The sequence below is a fragment of the Cuculus canorus genome, chromosome 1 (assembly GCF_017976375.1).
Source record: "Cuculus canorus isolate bCucCan1 chromosome 1, bCucCan1.pri, whole genome shotgun sequence".
NCBI classification, from domain to species: domain Eukaryota; kingdom Metazoa; phylum Chordata; class Aves; order Cuculiformes; family Cuculidae; genus Cuculus; species Cuculus canorus.
In genome coordinates, this window is record NC_071401.1 from 117,089,036 (window position 1) to 117,108,769 (window position 19,734).

The following is a 19,734-nucleotide window of genomic DNA, read 5'->3' on the forward strand; positions in this document are numbered from 1 at the left end:
TGTAATTAAATTAGAATAAACTTACAGAACACTACTTATGGTATGAATCTCTGCTGAACCACAAGTTGGCTATATATTCAGAAACAAGTCACAATGACAGGTCTTACTGTTCTGTGTTGCATATAATTTAAGAGTACAAAGGGGTAAGAATTGCAACATGCAGCCCTCAATTTAATTATTACCATTTTACAAATCCTTTATTTCTGCTTTCATAAACTTCACCATGTCAGAAAACCCGCACAAAATTTCGAAGTAAAGACATTTATGATTTAAACAAAAGCCATTTAGCAGTCAATTTAGGAATTTAGTTTCACGGAGGAGCAGTGGTTTGACCTACCTAGATTCCTTTTTCTTTCCTCTCTTATTACTTAACATTAATTTCTGTTTTACACACATCCTTTCTAAAAAGATCTTGAAAAATTTTCCATTCTGAACAGCATTCACTGATTCAGTCTCACATTTTTGTTAAAATTAATTTTTGAGCCAGTTCTGACTTCTGAGTATATGACTTATTTCAAATATTCATCATGTATTTTTATGGGAACATATGATAATCGACTGCTTTATTTTTCATTCACAGATTGCGACAGTTCTGCATAATAATATAGAGAAATTTATACCTTTTGACTGGATAAGTCTTTCAAAGAAACAGTTAACAGGAATAATGTAAACTTCTGAAGGAAAATGATAGATGTGTTAAGCACATAATAAAGCCGGTGGAACAGTTATAAGTGTTTTCATACTTATCTAGTAACTGCCTAAATGCTCCCTAGCACTGTACATTAAGTAATGGAATAGAAACATTACTACTTCTACTCATAAAAGTATTTTTAAATTATCATTACATAGTTCAATGAGTACTTCTCAGTCATCTCATGACAAAATAGTTTTATGCCTTTTTGGTTTATATTCATCTTGCAGCCACACTTGCTTATGCTTCTGCACTCAAGTTGTGAATAGTTGTGAAGTGTAGTAACTGCACCACCATTCGGTCTTCCAGAACTGCTTTGCTTCTAGACAGGTACTAGGTCATTTGCCATCATTTAAAAGTAACCCGGTGAACAAAAATAGAATACCACTTCTCTATCTCAAGTTTTTCAGTGCAACTTTCTCTTATAACTTGTACTTCCCCTTGTAGCAAATTATCTAGATCACATTTTAACTATTGCCTTCGATTTTCTTGGCTCTTGTGATGCAGATAAAATCAGATTTGGATCGTTACAGTATCTGTTTTGAAGACAAGCCCACCAAAAGGCAATAATTCCTTGTTTTCTAAAGGATTGTTACAGAAAAAAAGGGCACATGAGATGAGGAGAGCTTTCAGACACCTTTCAACTATAAGATTCCTCTCTGCTTGTGTATAATCTTTGGTGCTGAGACTTTGAAACAGGGCATTGCTTTTCTTACAGATTTTTCTAATTTTCAGACTACATAGCATCATCCAATTTTCTGACACAAAGCAAAGCCTGCAAAGCTGAAAATATAGATATGTGCAGACACACACACACACATCAAATATACACACAAAGGCACACGCACATATCGCGAAGGTCAGCAGCTTCCTAATCAGAGGACTAAAGCTGATGACAGAGCTAAATCTGTGAAGAGTCTGTGAAGACTGTATATTCCCAAAATTGCAGTACTTGAGAGCACACAGCACAGAAATAACAAACATAATAATAATTTAAAAACAAATATGGGGAATTAATAAAACTAAGAACAACAGGGATTAGTGCCCTCTAGAATGTACAAATGCTATTGTTTTTTTCTCCACAAAAATAGGAAAACAAGTTTGTTTTAAATAGGTAATCTAATCTCTCACATAGCTATTTAGAACACAAACAGCAACTGTGAACTATGCAAGAAAGATTGCGCATTAAATGCCTGCATGTAGTTAGGCATAAAGTTGCCAGTAGCATCAATTATTTGGTCCTAGAATGACCCATGTTTATTTGCTAGTCATATTTCCACTCAGTTCCTGATTTAAAAACAAAAGTCCTACTACATCAGCTTTGTAATTAAATGTTGGGTCAAAACTTGGAGACACTCCTTACCCAAATTTCTACTAGAAAGAAATAGAAGCTTTACCTGGCAAAGACTCATTCATAGCTCAAGTCTCAAGTGCCAAGATGTTTTGTGAATTAAGGAGGTGCCTACAGCATCCAAGGAAAATGAGACTGGGGAACAAATTTGTGGAAAGTATTTTAAAAGCAATATACAAATGCTTGGTTCTAACATTTTAAAAAAAATCTTATTTAATATCCATTCCTTTTTACAAAAACCTCTTTCACAAGATAAAAAGCCAAAGAGAAAGAGACTGAGAAAGAGACATTAATTTTCAACAAAAGGAAGCCGCACAAAAATCACCCCACTTTAAACTGAATGACTTCTAATTTTGACCAGTAAACTACATGCCCAACTGAAATTCAAGACCATAAAATATTTATATGGAAGCAATCCTTATCTTGCTTATGAATTCAAATGAAATTAACATTCTATATGCTGTGGAACACCAAGAGGCTGAAAACCTATATCTAGTTCACAAAGACACAGCTCAGTCTTTTTTTTTTTTTTTGTGAATCTTATTACTGGTAATGAGAATTAAGTTTCTATGTTGGACAAATAACAGAAGCCTCACAGCCATGCAGTGCTCCTCAACCTATAAAATTAGTACAAGGTGTGCTTAAACAGATACACATGAGCATAGGCCTATCTGGAGTTTCATCTCACAGCCTTGGATAGACAAAACTCCAGTTGAGACTGTTTTTTTCCCTGCCTTAAGACCAGGGAAATTTAATTGGTGCACCATACTGCCAATAAGCTGTAAAAAGAGAGAGAGAGGTCTACATTTTAACATTTCAAAACTTCAATAATAAATTTTTAAAACTGTACTTTAGCAGGCATATTTATTAGTTGTTACAACAAATCCTTGATGCACTGAGATTTTTTTAATCTGGTCTGATTAAAGTTAACTGCATCTATTTAAAGGGCAAAAAAGGGAAATAGTGATCAAATGAAGAAAATTACTACATTAAATACTTCCAGGTGATTTATACAAAGTAACATAATACCTTCTTCTAAGGAGACAGATTATTAGGGAAATACTGAAAAACTATGAGTTGAACAAGGCAGAGATCTTGACTTACTAGATTTATTTAAACTTATTCATTTAAGACTGTTGAAGTGATGGAATAAACCCTTTACCCACTACTCTAAATCAATATCAGTCTTAAACATCAGAGTTATTTTAGCTTTCCTACATTCCCTAGTGTAATATTTATGTTCTTCAAATGCATTGCCTTACCCCGACTGCATTCCATATTATTTCTACTGGTTATGCTTAGCAATGGAACAGTTAGATTTTACTTTAAATATTGCCAGAATGCTTGCTTTATTGTCCCACAAAGATGACTTGAATAAGATATTTGGATCTTTCTTCCTGCATTTCACAGAAAATATTGCCAAAATTCTTCCAGACGTTTATTTTAACAACCTAAGGAAATGTGAATGTTTTCTAAATCGTGCCCATCATACCATACAATGAAAGTACTTAAGTATGTACCTGATAGATAAGCTAAAAAATTTGTTTTAAACTATGCTTCTGACTCCATGGTTCACAGATACCTCAATAAAATGTTAAAACACAACGCAGCTTAAAGTTATAGATATGAAAATAAACAAAATCACATCTTCTGAGCCTCACAGAAAAGACAGATTTTTATTCTGTGCTTTCAGCCTGCACGAATTAACCACTGTCCCATAGGACATTCACACAGTTACTAAGTATAGAACGTCATCAGTGAAAGCAGATTTGAGAGGAAAATGGATTTGAATGAAGTGATTTATGGTCAAAGCTTTGGACCTGAATTAAAGAATGCTGGGCAAATTCTCCTTTCACTTTCACACTATTCATATTGTGAACATAGGAAAAAAAAATTGACATTAGCAAAAGACCTGAGAAAAAAAGAAGGAAATTCAATATAAGATTTGGAGACTGTTGCAGTGGTCTGAAAAGACCATTTTAACCTAAATTTGGAGGCTCTTGGCAAGTAAATCCTCCTTTTAATCATTAAAACCCACATAATTTGACTCTTTGGCTCTGCATTTCTTTCATCTTGTGTGTTAGATTTTACGTTCTTCAGTGTTATTTTGGTGTATTCAACATGAAATGACAATATAAACCTACTTCCTATTAAAGTCAACGCATATTTGACTCGCATCATAAAAATAAAAGTAATTTTGATTTTCCACTTCTTACTACAGTTACAAATTTTTCTAAACAAGAAAAAAGTTTTATAGTTAACAGTTAAAACTGCGTGATTAAGAAACAAGGACCATTGGGCAACAACCAGCTGTGCCGCACCCACCTGCAGAGTGACTATTACATATATAAGTATCCCTAATGAACAATACTACAGAGTACCACAGAGGTTTTAAGGCATTCACTAATTAATCCAATACTGAGAAAAAAATGCTCTAATTTTGCTCTCTTGCATCAGTTTTACATCGTGTTCCTCTTTCAGTTTTAGTGGAGACACTGCAATTTGAAAACCACTGGGAGACTAAAGTGAGTCCAGGTTCATCTTGGTCTGAAACACAAAAGCAACAGTCGCGTCAAGTCTGCTGTACTGGGAGTGTACAAAGAGTGGCCCCAAATTCTAGAATGAACAGGTTGTTCCTAGGTTGAAATACTTTCTCAATACCTGCATATTCAGTCTACAGATTTCTTTCTCGGACCACTGATCATTATGGGGGTTTCATCAGCTAGCAAATTTACAGAGACTATGAAATTATTTGGTATAGGCCACTGAAGAGTCATCACATGTCAATAGCCTTCAGTTGCCTGTAACCATGGTCTGGATCCAAGCATACTGATGACACAGTCTTAATCCTATTGCATGCCTGAGAGCCCTGTAGTCGCATGGGCAGATAAAGATCTAAATGAGCATCATTCCACTTAATTACTCTTTTTACGCTTTTGAAGAGAGCAGTATACATATAAATCTTCAGTAAATAATACTTGATGTCACTAGCAAGTAGATTATACTGTAGCCATCTGTTTGCAGCTTGAAAAGTTAACAGCAAAATAAGACTTGCCTGACAAAAAGCAGTGACAGCTTATGCCACTAGGATAACTTCAATTCCCTAACTTTTAAAAAAAGAAATTAAGCAGTAAAGTCAAGAATACTGCTGCAGTACAAAGGTATTATCTTATCCTTAAAAATTAAACAAATTTACAATAAATAATGCTGCTAATATCTAGGTCTATGTATGTAATTCCACAGATTGCATAAACTGTGAAATCAGAGAGCAGTCACCGAATTATATTTAAAACAAAAAGGAAAAAATATTTCTATTGTGAAATAGAAAATAGACACTTCTTTCACAATGTTTCAAGTTCCTCTCATAGCCATTCTGCACTTAAAACCTGGTTTGAAGTAATTTTCAAGCCAAACTGTAAAATAAGACTGAGGACTACTGCTAAAGACCTAGCTGAAAGAAAACAAAATATCATGCAGTGATAAAAATGTTCTTTGATCAAGAGCATGCAAGCACAGCCAACACTCTTATCTTTTGCTGTTCTTTGACCATGATAAAGTTTCCTCTCATAGGACACACAGCAATTATCGTAACTATGTCAATTTGGACTATATCAGTCCATCAGCTTAACCGAAGACTTGATTTCAAATTCCCACTATCTTCATTCAAGAATATATTGTCATAATTATTACTTTAAAAATAAACAAAGGTGGCACAATTATCATGTCTAGTCACCTTTGTGACCAGAGACAATGTAATTTCAAGTCAGCAAGCCCATGTCATTTGACTGCAGTAGAGACAGATAAGAAGTCTCGCTTATCAAAATTTTCCTCGATCAATGCAATGATTGTGGGAACAGGCTGACTGACACCAGAAGGTGGATAACATTGTCTACTTCAAGCTATTGATCATTTCCCTACTGAAAGCAATATGAGTGAGTTTGATAGCCTCAGCGCTGTGAGGTTTTTGTAACCTTTCTTCCCTCACGTTAATAGCATGAGTCCAGCCTGGGTACCTTTAGGTAAAAGCTAAGTTTATATACATATATATTTATATATATATATCACCACTTTTCACAGTTGGCTGCTTCCTGTTTTCATTAGCTATTCCCTGCACACTACTTTGCTAACAAACTCCCACTAAGATTTCCCAGTGAGGTTAAATTTGTCTGACAGATGATAAAAGAGAATTTTCTTTAAAAAGTAACAAATAGTTTGATGTTCACCAGTATTTTAGTAAGTTCTAGTTGGCTGACATGGTGGGCACTTACCCAAATCCCCTGTAGCTGTTGAGTCAGCTGTACTCCATGTATCCTGTGCTCCTGCATGTGAACAAGTGTTCAACTCTTCTGCCCTGCAGAACTTTTTCAGAAAATATTCTGAGCCTGTGGATGGAGGAAAAGAGACACTCATTATGAAAATTCTTTTTAAAATAGGTCTTGATTTTAGATGGGAAAATTTGACAGGTCTTAGAATACTTTACAAGTCTGTTCATCATCAGACTGAAACCTGAGCAGGATCTTTACAGTCGCTTTTTGCAAACCTCTGCCTCTTTTTTTCTTGCAGCCTTTTGATCTGTTTCTCTCCGCTTGTATGAAGATCTCCAGAGGACCATGTGGGGCAAACAATCAACCTGGAGAAATTATTCTGTCATCAGCTTGTTGAGGGAAAACCTTGTTTGCCTAAAAAGAGAGTTTGGAGGAAGGAGAAAGATTGAAGCACTGAGATAGGATCAGTAAATAAGCTGCAAGGTTATCAATGTTCATTTGTGTGTTGTGAGAAGTGTCTATTTTTTTCAATTCTGGGCTAAATTCATAGTACTAAACAAAACAAAAGCAGAAAGAACTACATTTCACGCTGGGATGAAAATGTGATATAGGGGTGTCATCATGAATACAGGTGTCAACAGAATGATAATTACCAACAGGACATGAATGCACACAAATCCAAGTGCACACAAAAGCAAAGATCAGGCTGCTAGAAACTGAATCTGCTTCATAAAATCTACTCCCCTATTTCTAAGCTTTGGAGGGGAGGGAAGAGATGTTTGACTCCCTTTTGTTGCATTAGTTTTTTCTTCCTCCTGCCTCCTTTCACCTCTCCCTTCAATTTCTATTGCAAACATCTATGCTTGGGAGCTTTCATTACACCTTTGCCAGGGAAACAGTAGTTTATAGGCTTTGGCACCATTGAGAAAGCTTTGAGGTGCCTGGATTTGCTGGGGCTTAGGGCATTTTTTTAGAACAGAAAAGCCCTGCTTCTGACATGCCTACACTTTGGCCAGCTCCTCTTAAACATCAAAGCACTGCAAAGCATATTGCGCACGTTCATGGTAAGCCAGGCAGGACCTGAAGAGCAGCCACAGCAAAGCCAGCGGCAACTTGATGGACTGATCCTCCTCATGGTTCTACCACATCAGGATACTGACAGAACAAAGCTAATTTCCCCCTTTTAACACTGAAACACCCTGTGGAGACATAGGCTTTGGTGAAGGAACTCCTAGAGGAGCCACAGGGGGCTCATGGTTCTGCATGTCCGCTGCCTGCTTTCAGTTTGTCCAGAGGTAGAGTTGCCCTGCCCTTTCCTGAGCTATCCCCTGCCAGTTAACTCCACACATGAGAAAGATTAGCAGCCTCATTGCTCAGTGATGTTGCGCACAGCTCCAGTAAAGCTGGAGAAGATCCATTTCACCTTACTTCAAGTCCTGAAAGGGAGTAGCCTCTGAACAAATAAACCTTCTGTCCTGCACTAGGGAATGGCAGACCCCACCAGGCCACTCCAGACTCAGCAGAGAAGCCCAGTGCAAATTCCTTACTGATTAAGACAGAGCTTTTGCTGTTCCCAGCAGGAGTTTTGCTCTAGAGTCTGTAAGAGTTAGACTTAGAAGTTGTGAGGCTTCAAAGGGCTCTTTATGTATGCAAATTTCTAGTCTTTTATTCAGACACCCTATAATATTGATGCTGCTGTGGATAAAGACTCAGAATCTAGATCCAACCTTATTATATGAATAACAGAACACATTCTGGATGCTGGCAGCCTTGAACTAATAAAAAGATAAACCAATATATGTGCAGCTATAACATGTTCCACTCTTTTACTTAATATATATTAAGTGTTTAGACATGTTTGATACCTCACCACACAAACTCGCAACGAAAAGTTTCAGTGTAATACCAGTTTCACAAAGAGTGTTTAAAGAATGGTCTGCTCTTGAGCAGATTTCCAAAATGGGAATCTCAATTTATTTTATTATTTATTTTTAAAGACACTTCAAAAGTCATCCTGTGCCTTTTGGTCTTCAGATAAGATCATTAAAATCATCAAACCATCTTAAGGCAGAGTGCAATTTCTCTCTGTCTCCACTGACAGCAACTACAGCTTCTGTAACCTCTAAGTTTCTTCCCTCCACAGGGATGTGCACACAAGGAAACCCTGGCCCAGCACCACAGCTGTCATCTCATCTTTTTTATGAGATAAAGGAGATAAAACAACAGGCTGCAGGACAGGTTCTTGTAACTTGAGACTCATCCAAGAAGCTGGCCATCTCAGCAGCTACACAGAGAGGAGTAGTGGCTGTGTACTTTTGGGAGACCCAGCTCTCCCCAGAAGCTGTAGGAGCAGCTTGGCTGAGGTGAATGTACTTCCACCTCCACGTGTACGTGAGCAGAAGCAGGTTAAAAGCTGGCTGAGCAGCACAGCTCATGGTGGCTGCATCACAGTCCTTGGTAACCAGCAAGACCAGGTTCATCCAAGCAGGTCACATCACATACTCATGTGAAAATTATTGCTGGCATACTCTTCTTTTACCATGTGCTCAGTAGAAGAGCGATTAGTTATATGTTCCCAATGCCAAACATTGGCATTGGGAACATACCTTTCACAACCTTAGAGTGCGGATGTTCCCTCCTGTACCTATTAAAACTCCACAGGTGGGAGGGCAAAGCCACAACATATTCATTCTATCAGTAATTAACTGGTCATTTATAAAAAGCCATCAATCAACAATTCACTGTAGTTAGTACAAATAGGCAATTCACTGTTATCACACTGTACTTACAAGTAATCTGAAGGATATGCTGCACGCGCCCATAAAATCCATGGTTCTAAGTTCTCTATAAATAATAGAGAAGTCAGTAATTCCACTGCTATATATTGTGTTATTTATCTTCTCTTTATATTTAAAATAAAAGGAAATCCCTAAATTCATTAACATAAAAAAATGAAACAAACCCGAGTATTTCACCGTTAATCCTTGAAGAAACGTGCAGCCCCCAACTATTTGATTCTCTAATCTTACAAAGGTTATTGGTAAAGAAATTATTTTCACTCTATATAGTATTCAATAGTTTTACAAGTTTTCAGTATGATTTCAAAGAGTCACTCTGGCCAAAACAAGTGTAAGAGCCCAGTGGTATGAATGTATCCAGAAAGAGCTTTCCAAATGTACCTCATTATGACTATAAGACATCTTGCTTACTTCCAAGTTCAAAACTCGCCTCCATCCCACCAGTCCCTCTGCTGGTCTCACTATTTTGTGTATTATTTGAGGTCAAACAAGGTGATTCTTCTAAACACTAATTTTACAGGTATTTTGGACACTGATTACAAGTTTTAGCAACTAGAATCTAAACAGCTTTTTCTTTTCATATAGAAGACACAATACATAAGCAAAATATTTTTTCTCCCCCCTCCTCCAGGATTTGGAAAGTCCCCACTCATCCATAATTTACTGCTAATATCTAAATACCTGTGAGGAGACAGAGTGGCTGCAAGTTATCAGAACGTCATCACTAATGTGAATTCCACAAAGCTCAGGCAGCTTGCTGGCTTTTCTAAGCACAGAGGAGAAATAAGGTTGTTTTAAAACAAAATATTCTTCAATTTTTTAAATCAAATTAAATTCCCATGCACAGTTCAAAAGTGAAATGTTTTGCTGTCTTAAGAGGGACTCTGCATTTTTGGGGATGAGTTCTGAAGGCACACTATGATTGCCCGCGTGTCTGTGAAAAGAATTTGGCAGCCTAAATAGCCTTCTAAGGGAAGAATTCAACCAAAGCACATTTCTATTGTTTAGGAACAGTGAAGTCTCCTACATTACTAGAAAAGCAGTTTATCTAGACATATGCCTTGTCTAGAATATACCTCTACACCAAATGTTTCTAAAAAATTCAGAGGAGAAAAAGGAGACTTAAAAGCACAACCTCAGCTGACAAACCACAAACAAGTAAACCTTTCCCACAAAATAACTTGACAGAAGGTCATTTTATAGTTGCAATGTATATTGTCATATATAGGCTTATATTTGGGAGGGTTCTCATGGGTTTCCTCTCTAGACAGTACCATCATCCATAAATATTCCCTCTTATCTGCATCTTTTCCAACAAGGCCTGTGCTACTCCCTTCAGTTCTTCCTACAGTGAAATTTTGGAAGCTTTGAAACACTCCCCACCCCTTCTCCAGTTGCTTTGTATTTCTCATACCCATATTTATCTGCATTTAAGCCCTCATGACACTTTTTCTTTTCTAACCATTTCTCAGTATTAAGCCCACATAAAGCACTTTGGTATAAACAATGCACACTGCTACCCAGATATCTTTTCTGAAAGATCAGATTTAATACAGAACACAGCTAATGTAGATTAACAACTTATATGATACTTACTGTACCTATTTGACGTGCGCTATAGCTACAAGGAAAAAAATTTAAAAATCAATACTGCATGAGAAATTCATCCCTACTTATAATCAAATATACTCCCACAAACACACGGCTTAAAAATTGTCATGGCTATTTACATTATTGGCATCGAGAGAAAGCGTGCACCAGTTTTAAATAACTGAACAGTATTCAAGCTCAGTACTGACTAGTTCACTTTCTGTCTTGCCAAAGCAATTATAATTTGAATCGCTCTAATGCAAACTGTTAGCAGAAAAGGGAGCACAAGTGAAAAATATGATCATGAAATTACACTTGCACTAAAACATCACACAGAACCCAAATCTAGTTTATGCAGAGTATTACTAAAGGCAAAAATGTGGAATGAACAGATTGTAAATAACCCTGGCAACAGTTTCATCTCGGTATAGAACATAGAACAGGGATATATAAATCCCTGTTAGTCATACTAGCACACAACAACATACATCTAAGGACTAACATGTTTCAATACTAGCACAGATGAACTTGAATGAGAAACGGCTGTAGTAACAAACTGCAAATTGGATTAAAAAAACACACACAAAACTCCTTCAGATTCTCTGGCTTTATGGAAACCCGCTTGTTTGGTGGCAAAAAAAATATGTTCTAGTACTTTAGAACAGCATTAAAGCAGCTCATTTCTTGCTTTAAAATTTCTTTTTGTTCACCATTTGTCTGTTTTTTCGTTTTAAGATGTTTAAGCCCCTACTGACAGAAGCTACATCTAATCTTATAGATGAGCTTCAGCACACTTGGGGATGTTTTGAAAAAGAGTTTTCATGCTAACCATAACAGAACTGATAACCTGCTGTGAAAATAAATCTGGAATTAAACTTCCTCTCCGATAATATAAAGAATTCTTATTTTTCTCCAAATCTTAAAACAAAAAAAAGTAAAAATCACTTTGCTAACATTTGCTATCTAATGGTAATAAGTCACAGGAAGTTATACTGTCCAGAAACAATATGCAAAGTTTGTTTTTAAGACCACCATTTCCAAATATAATTTATTAGCATTAGATGAAACCTGAATATTACACATGCCTTTATGTAATGGAGACATACTCCTTTTTGAACATATTCCCACCTCCTAGACAAACTCATAGTTCCCATTCCTCTCCTTTAACAACTAGATTATACTTAATCTTCCAGTACTTCAAGAATTTTTCTTCTACTGAGGGCCTGCAGATTTTCAGATGAGAAAGAATGTTTTCAACCTGAAAGGAACATTAATCTGTCCTCTTGCTTTACAGTATAGCCTTTCCTTGTCTCCCTCTGCCATTAGCTTCTTCAACTAAATTCAGATGTCACCAGCCTTTCTTTAGCAAAGGGAAATAAGTGTCCCATTAAGTATTTAGAGGAGTGGACAGATTTTCCCATTCAACTAGCTCCCTACACACTTGCTGGTGCTGAACAGCAAGTCTTGTATTTCTGAAAAAGGGACATCACAGAGAGGTTATTTTCCTCTAAGTGGTTTCCTTATTTCACCTGTTCTCAAGTTTAGTGTTAAGTTGCTGAAAGATTACCTCATTCATATGATTGGGAGCCTGTTAAGCCTCCAGAGTGTATGGAGAGCCAGGCAATAATTATTTGTTTGAAAAATACAGGTAGTTTAGCTTGCATTGCAAAGAAATATGTCTAAATTTACCATTATTCCAGGGACGAACTCTGAAGCCTTTATTTCCTTTTCAGAGACTCAGGTCTTGCTGATAATTGTGAAGAACTGCATGCAGAGCATCTCAGCTGCTGTTCACATTTAACAAAACCTTGAAAGAAACTGAAGCAAACCACTGACTGCCTGAGAAAGCACTGTTGCAGACCACGTGTGCCCCAACACCATGGGGCTTCTCCAAGGAGGAAAGTGATCTCTGAATAAGGTAGGATGCAAGTTTAATGTACTTTAATTCACCAGTGAAGTACCTTGAGCCAATTCACTTCCAATCACCCCCACTTTAGTATAAAGAGGGTTTTTTAGTTGTAGACCTTGGTTGTTTCTATTGTGCTAGAAGCTTCTTTTGGGGATTTTTTTTTTTTGAGGGATTATTTGAGGGGGGGTTCAGAGCTACTTTTATTCAAGGAGAAAAAAAAGTAAGCAAGTGCAGAGCTAGTCAATAAATGCAGAGCTACCTATGTTTATTAAGGCCACAAACGGATTTCTAAGACCACTTCCCACAAGATTTTTCCTAGGTAAATACAGCCCATGTTTTGGTTACTAGGACAGTTTTCTATAATTTAATGTGAAATTAAAACTCAAAACCAATAATACCAGTGGGTGTTAGGAAACTCTTTTCAAGGAGAGAGAAAGAGTGATAGAGATCAGAAAGATTTTTCAGGGAAGAGTCTTGACCGATTCCTTCTAGGCTCTACCTAAGACAAAAACAGCATACTGCCCCAGGCAAGACAAAAGCTCACTCCAGGATCTCTATCAACTGGATTTAAGATGCATGTTTGTTATTTTGCAGAAGGAGCATTCAGCAGGATCAATATGCCATCAAGATAAAAGAAGAATATAAATTGTCCTGAGAGGTGGTCAGAATTTTCTTTACTGTCAGCCAGGGAATTAAAAATAGAGCAGGAGGCATATTAAAACTGTGTTTTTATAAGCTTAATCAGTAGGCTGGAAAATGAGTTTCACAAGGAGATAATGAGCTCCCAAATCATAATTTGCCAAGGATGCACTGATTTTCACTGGTCTTCAGACCATTTATGAGCATCCAGCAGAAGAACACCTTTCTGCTCCAGGTCAGCACCAAGCAGAGATATATGCCAGAAAAAGCTCCAGCTGTGCAAGGAGGAGTTAACAGCTGAATGGCTGTATGAGGAATAAAGGTCATGAATTTGGATCCACTCAAGGCAGATATTTCACGTTCATTACCAAAGCTGAGAAAGAAGGTGTTTTCTTAACCTGTTAGACAAACATTTTCCTTCCTCTCTTGGACATAAAGGGCTAATCATGATAGCTGATCACAATGTCAGTCATGCTGCCATCACTGTTCACTGCCCTTGTTACCTTCCACATCCAGCAACTATTAGGGCATTTATCCAGTACGTGGGAGAACAGACCTCCAGCTCAAGGGACCACATCTCCCCTTGGGGACCACTCCATTAGGTCAAAGGATGAAACCTTCTCCCAGGTTAGTGACAACATTTTTTGTCCCCACCAACTCATACTGAACTGTTTATAGAAAGACTTTCTAGTATCAATTACGGCAAGTGAGAGACAATCTAGTTTAGATCCACTGTCCTGAGAAACAGAGCAAAGATTAAATAAAGCCCCCAGACTAAAGGGACATTAAACCAGGGACTTCTACATCTTAAACAACTAGCCAGAACCCTGGACTAACAGAGAGAAGCTACTGCAGAGAAAGGTTTCTATCAGGGCATCAAAAAATTGTTGTACGTTGCATCACAAGAGTGACATAACAAGTTTAAAAAAAATTCTTTTTAGTTTACATGTATTTTTTTCTTCTATGACAGCACAGACAAAAGCCAAATACACATCTACATCCTTGCTAAAGCAAATCAGGCACAGTTTCCCTTCCACCCACTCAACATCACCAATCTACAAATGCCCTCTGCTGAAAGAACTGACTGGGTTTTTTCAGAAGGGGAGAGGTTTGAATCTGAGGGAACAGTCCTGCTATCTGACACTTCTATCCATGAGATACTTCTCATTCCTCTTTATATCTCATTTACAGTTTACACTAATATGTACAAAAATAAATGTTTACCTCTTCTCACTTGTTTCACCCTGTAGTGTTTTCATCTCATGTGGTTGGCACCCCTCTCTCGTCAGTGATTTAGACTGACTAGGTACTAATTGTCTAATGTTCTATTATCTCACTTTTTTGTATACAGTACATAAAATTTTCTTCTAAAAGCTATCCTCATCCCAGGACATGGTTGCATACCAGGTGAGGTGTATTGTTTGCCAGGGAAAAATTCAATAAGAAACATTGTTTACCTTTAGGAGCTGTTTATCTTCTGCTATGGAGCAGAGTAATTAACAAATAGCATAAGTTAGGGCAGCTGAACAGGTTGGAGGTTGTTTTTTTTGTGTGTGTTTTAATTTAATATTTCACTTAAACAAAAAAAAAAAAAACCTATTTTTTTCCCCTCTAGCAAAAGGATCAGATCTGTGGAAGTCAGACATCCTCCAAGTTGCTCGTTTCGGGGAGAATGACAATGAGGACCCTTGTCTTAGTAGTTAAAAAAAAAAAAAAAAAATAAAACCAGATATGGAGGACTACATAACTCAAGGGAAAAACCCAGACCTGCGATAGATCCTTTTACTCACTGTGGTCCTTACATTGTTTGAGTGTTTATTTTTAATAGCACAGTTTATCACACACAAGAAACAGCCTACTCCAAGTTCTGCATCGAGACAACTCAAAGAAATTGTAGCTTTCCTCCTTCTTACTTTGTTCATTAGTTGAATATGCCCATCCCCAGATTTTAGCCAATTTTTCTGAACTCGTATGACTACATCCCTCTTTGAACTGCTATTCTAAGAAATACTCTGGTTTTGTCCCATCTTTGTTTTGACATTATGAGTGTTTGCAAAGCAAAGCCTCAAAACTAAAGACGAAAAAATACATCCTTACAGAGCTTAATTTTATCTTTTCCTCCATGCAAAACCAGTGCAAAGAGCTACAAGGTTCACATTCTGAAATTCTGACTGCAAATCTTCGTTAGTCTGTATATTATGGAAAGATACTGTAGGCTAATTACCAGGATTGCCTGTTAAGTACAACAGCAACAGATCAAAGTAAATGCTGCTATACTAAATGAAAACATTACCAAAAAAAAAAATTGTGATTAAAACTACTTCTTTTAAATAATCCATAAAATTATAAAGTGAGAAAAATTTATCTTCTCAAGAATTACAGCCCGCTTGATGTATTTCATCCCTCACTATTAAGTCCACTGCATTATTTATTCATTCAAGTGCTTTAATCAAGATAACTGCTCAGAAGTCGTTTGATTTAAAGAATGCAGTGTTAAATGTAGCAGTAACAGATCACAGCAATTTACAGCCCACAGCGATGTACAGAAGCACAAAAAAACTAGCATGTTGAGGACATATTACGTGGTTACAGCTGACAGTTATTCTGTGGTGTAGAAAGGAGATCTTTTTTCTTTTTTTAATAAAACTTATCTGAGTTAAACTATGCATATTACCATAAAGCGCACAATGAATGCTATCTATTCAAGTAACATGCCAAAAGTAGTGAGGTTGCACACATTGTTTGAAAGAGTCTTGACAGGCTGAAATACAGTCAATGACAGACTATTTCTTCACGTGGAGAGAATATCAAGATTCTTTTATATGTGTATGGCTGAAAGAAATGTCAGCGGGTTAAGTGGTTTTGATGCATTTTTAAAGCCATTTTTAGCATTAATCAAAACTGAAATTTAAATCCAGAGGGAAATTGTCGGTAAAGCTATGTTCAACCTAAATTTTATTTCTTTCTCTACATATTCTTACATTGTAGCTAGAGAGTCTCCTATACTTACTAGCATGTCTGAAGGTTCCTATTATTTTCTCTCCACTATTTTGAGCTGTGAAACAAAATCAAATTAAAAAGAACCAAAACAGTAATATGTTTGTCATTGAGAATATCTCAAATAAAACATTAAATAAATCATTAAAGGGGAATTGGGGTTTGGGTGTTTTCTTTCTTTTCGCTTGATATATCGAAAGATTTTTCAGAACCTGAACTCCATGGAAAATTTCAAACTTCACTACTGTTTCAAATCAAGGTGCTAGAAAAAAAAAAAAAAAAACGCTTTCCTAAAATAAAGATTTTTTTTTCTTCTGTAAAATGGACAAGTCTATTTTTCAGCCAGCTGTCTCTATCAGAACTCTCTGAAATCAAGCAACTAAGATATAAAAACTTGTAAGTAACAAAAAGGAACACATTGAACTCTCCAGCTAAATTGGAGCATAGTCAGTTTTAAAAATGGAACAAAGAGAAGAACATATGAATAACAAAGGTCACAAAATAAAGAAGTGGTAATAATTTTAGCAAAGTTATTCTTGAATAAAATGCAAATGACGACTTCATAAGTCCTTGTAGCAAAGGAAAGCTGCAGGCCTACAATGAACTTAGATACTGGAGACAGCTAGAGAGCTCGTATCTGCAGAGCTACAGAAACAGAAGACCATATGTTTTAGAAATGCATCAGATACATAAAAGCTCCGTGAAATAAAACTTTAACCTTGTATAACAGATCTATTTATACATAAAAATAGATAATTCTTTCCTCAACAGCACCTGCATACAACCTCCAAGACAGTCACATAATAGAGAAGCACTCTTCTAATGTCAAATTCGGTGTAAGCTCATGTCAGCAATATTACCTATAGTAAAAAAGCAGAAAAGAGAATAGATGAAAACTTCTGCTTAAATATAAATAAAAGTACAATTCTAGTCACTAATGATTATAACAATCTCTGAACAAGTGCATAAGGATGTGATCTGTGTCTGTTTTAAGGCAGTATGTCCACAGAATACAACTGTGCCTGTAGTTTAAGCTAGTGCACAGGAGGAAAATCATAACCACGGCCTATTGCTTTTACACTTCATGCAAGAAAACAGCTTTTCCACACAGTTCAAATCATTTTCAGGTCTACTTCCAAACAAGAGTAATAACTATATTGCTTTACTTTATTATATGCAAAAAGCTCCTCTCTATAGATGAAGGCTTGCTACTTGCAATAGTAAATAGTACTTGCAATTTGGGAAAACAATTGTGCTTTGGAGAGTTTACTATCCAATTTAATACCAAGCAGTATAAATTGGGAAAACAATTATATATGGAAAGAATATGTAACATTACCCACAAGCTTTAAAAAAAAAATCTTTAATTAATTTTTTTCTTAAATAAATACCAATATTTCTAATTCTCTTTCAGCTTTGTTTTTCTATTTTCTATCAGCTAAAGCTCTAAGTTACAGTGCTTTAACTAGATAAAAGCTCTCTATATAAAATCCATTGATTATTATATGCTGTTTCTGAAGTGATAATGCTACATTGGTGGAGACTGCATAAACACCAAGATGATAGCATCTGTCCTAAAGACTTTGTAATTATAGTTGTAGTACACAAGAACACGGGGGTACAAACAGGACAGCCAGTAAAACAATTAGACCCCACTTGGCAGTGTGAATTGTTGTCGTCCTTGCTGTGATTCCTTGGCCCTTCTTTTTGGGGCAGTGAGAGAAATCAGCCAATTTCACCTCTTCTCCGGCCCCTCACTCCCAGCTACCTGTTGTGCTGAATCATCTCTTCTGGGAATGGAAAAGTAATGTCCACAGCAGTCCAGTCAAGATTTGTGCAGACCTTAATGCAAAGGACAGTTAATAGAGGAACAGGGAACTAGATTTAGAGACATTTCCTATGATTTCTTCCCTAGCACAAGGGTAAGTAAAAGGATGAAGATACTTTTTGAAAATTTAACCAGGACACATTGCTTGTTGCAGGGAGAAGAAAACATTCTCAGATTCTCACTACTGAATGAGGAAGGAGCTACAATAGCTTAAGCCATGAAGGACATTGGCAAAGAGCATGGACAGAAATCAGCACAAAAGAAGTCAATAAACGAACAGGCAACACTAACCCCAGCCCAGCGCTGCCAGCTAAAACCATGCTTTTAGCAACCTAGAGGAATACAAGCAGAGAATGAATGCATTCAGCAAGTCTACAGGAAATGATGAAGCCCCCATCTCTGGAACAAGACAGCAAGTGTAAGGACAAGAATAGTTTCATCTGCTTGCATAGCTAGGAAAAGCTTACAGATTTCACAGAAAGGATCTCCAGTACTTATACACTGCCTGGAGATAATCACATTAACTCAGTTCAATACACCTGGGTATGTATATGAATGTTTGGAAGTAATTACTAGCAGAATTCACTCATTTCTATTTCCACTCACATTGTTCCTATACACACACTAAAGTGTTTCATCACTGTATTTCAAAAATCTACATTGATTAATATCAGACAAGGACTCTCAGCTAAGTAAATACCTCAACTGCTTATATTTGGCTTAGGTTCCATAATGGTATTATTCCAGAGGAAAAAAAAACCCATGAACCATGCCCACGAGAAAAATAAAACTGACTATCAGCATAAATACCTGGATTTGATTTATAAACCATAACTTTGCAAGGACAGCTGACCTTGCCAGCTTATTCTTTTACAGTAAAGATGTTTGTTCCAAGGGTATGAAACACAGCGCAGTTAATGATGTAGACAGACTTATCTTTCAGTAACAATTTTATGTGAATGAAGATAGCATGGTAAATTTATTAAGAACTATTAGAGCTAAAATACACTGAGAAAAGTAATAAATAGGCCGCATATTTTTTGCATGCTCTAAAGAAAAATGCCTGCTAACCAACAAAGAACTTCAGGCCACTTAAGTTTTTTGCCTAAATATTTATGCAGGGGGAAATTTCGCCAGAGACTCAGGTGGGACTTCAGTCTCTTTCTATGCATGTATTTATCCATGAATCCTAGTAACTAGTTGATGAAGCAGACTTGGTGGTTCCGTTACATTATAGTACCTCATATTTACTCAGTATTCCACCACCTGTAAGTTATCTACCTGGGATCCAGCCTAAGGCCTTTAAGGACTAAGTAGGAACAGCACAGTAGGTTGCATATGTCTACATGCAAGTCTTGGATAGATCAAGACAAAAGGATGGGTGTTTGGGAGCAAGCTTAATAAGGACAAAAAAATTGTATCTACAAGTAGCACTGGTACAGAGAAGCTGGCACCATAATCCAGTACTCTGAAAAGTGAGGAGTAGGAATGAAATGAGGTATAGGCAGTTAAACTACATTGTGATTACCATCCTCAAAATTCACATTTCTCACTTTCCATAGTTTGTGTGCTTTGCACTCTAAGACCTTTTGGAATATCAGACTTTACAAACACTTTGAAAGCATCTCAAAAAAACTCTAGTTGGTAAATGGTAGTCAGAATACAC

The 19,734-nt window shown here is 36.6% G+C and overlaps 1 protein-coding gene across 5 annotated transcripts in view; it reads right to left on the bottom strand.

Annotated features, from left to right (window-relative positions):
- The window catches only part of ZPLD1 (zona pellucida like domain containing 1), a 159,792-nt gene that overhangs the window by 25,226 nt on the left and 114,832 nt on the right, over positions 1 to 19,734 (bottom strand). Inside the window, exons 2-8 of one of the 5 annotated variants that reach the window (XM_054056176.1) lie at positions 18,009 to 18,082; positions 17,015 to 17,100; positions 9,787 to 9,871; positions 9,097 to 9,151; positions 6,549 to 6,721; positions 6,311 to 6,424; positions 2,089 to 2,177 (exon numbers count right to left, since the gene is read on the bottom strand). In XM_054056176.1, the coding sequence (XP_053912151.1) occupies positions 2,089 to 2,107 (19 nt within the window). In that variant the 5' untranslated portion in view covers positions 2,108 to 2,177; positions 6,311 to 6,424; positions 6,549 to 6,721; ... (2 more) ...; positions 17,015 to 17,100; positions 18,009 to 18,082. The remainder of the gene's footprint in view (positions 1 to 2,088; positions 2,178 to 6,310; positions 6,425 to 6,548; positions 6,722 to 9,096; positions 9,152 to 9,786; positions 9,872 to 17,014; positions 17,101 to 18,008; positions 18,083 to 19,734) is intronic. The other 4 variants (XM_054056178.1, XM_054056179.1, XM_054056175.1 and 1 more) reach the window with 4 other exon arrangements.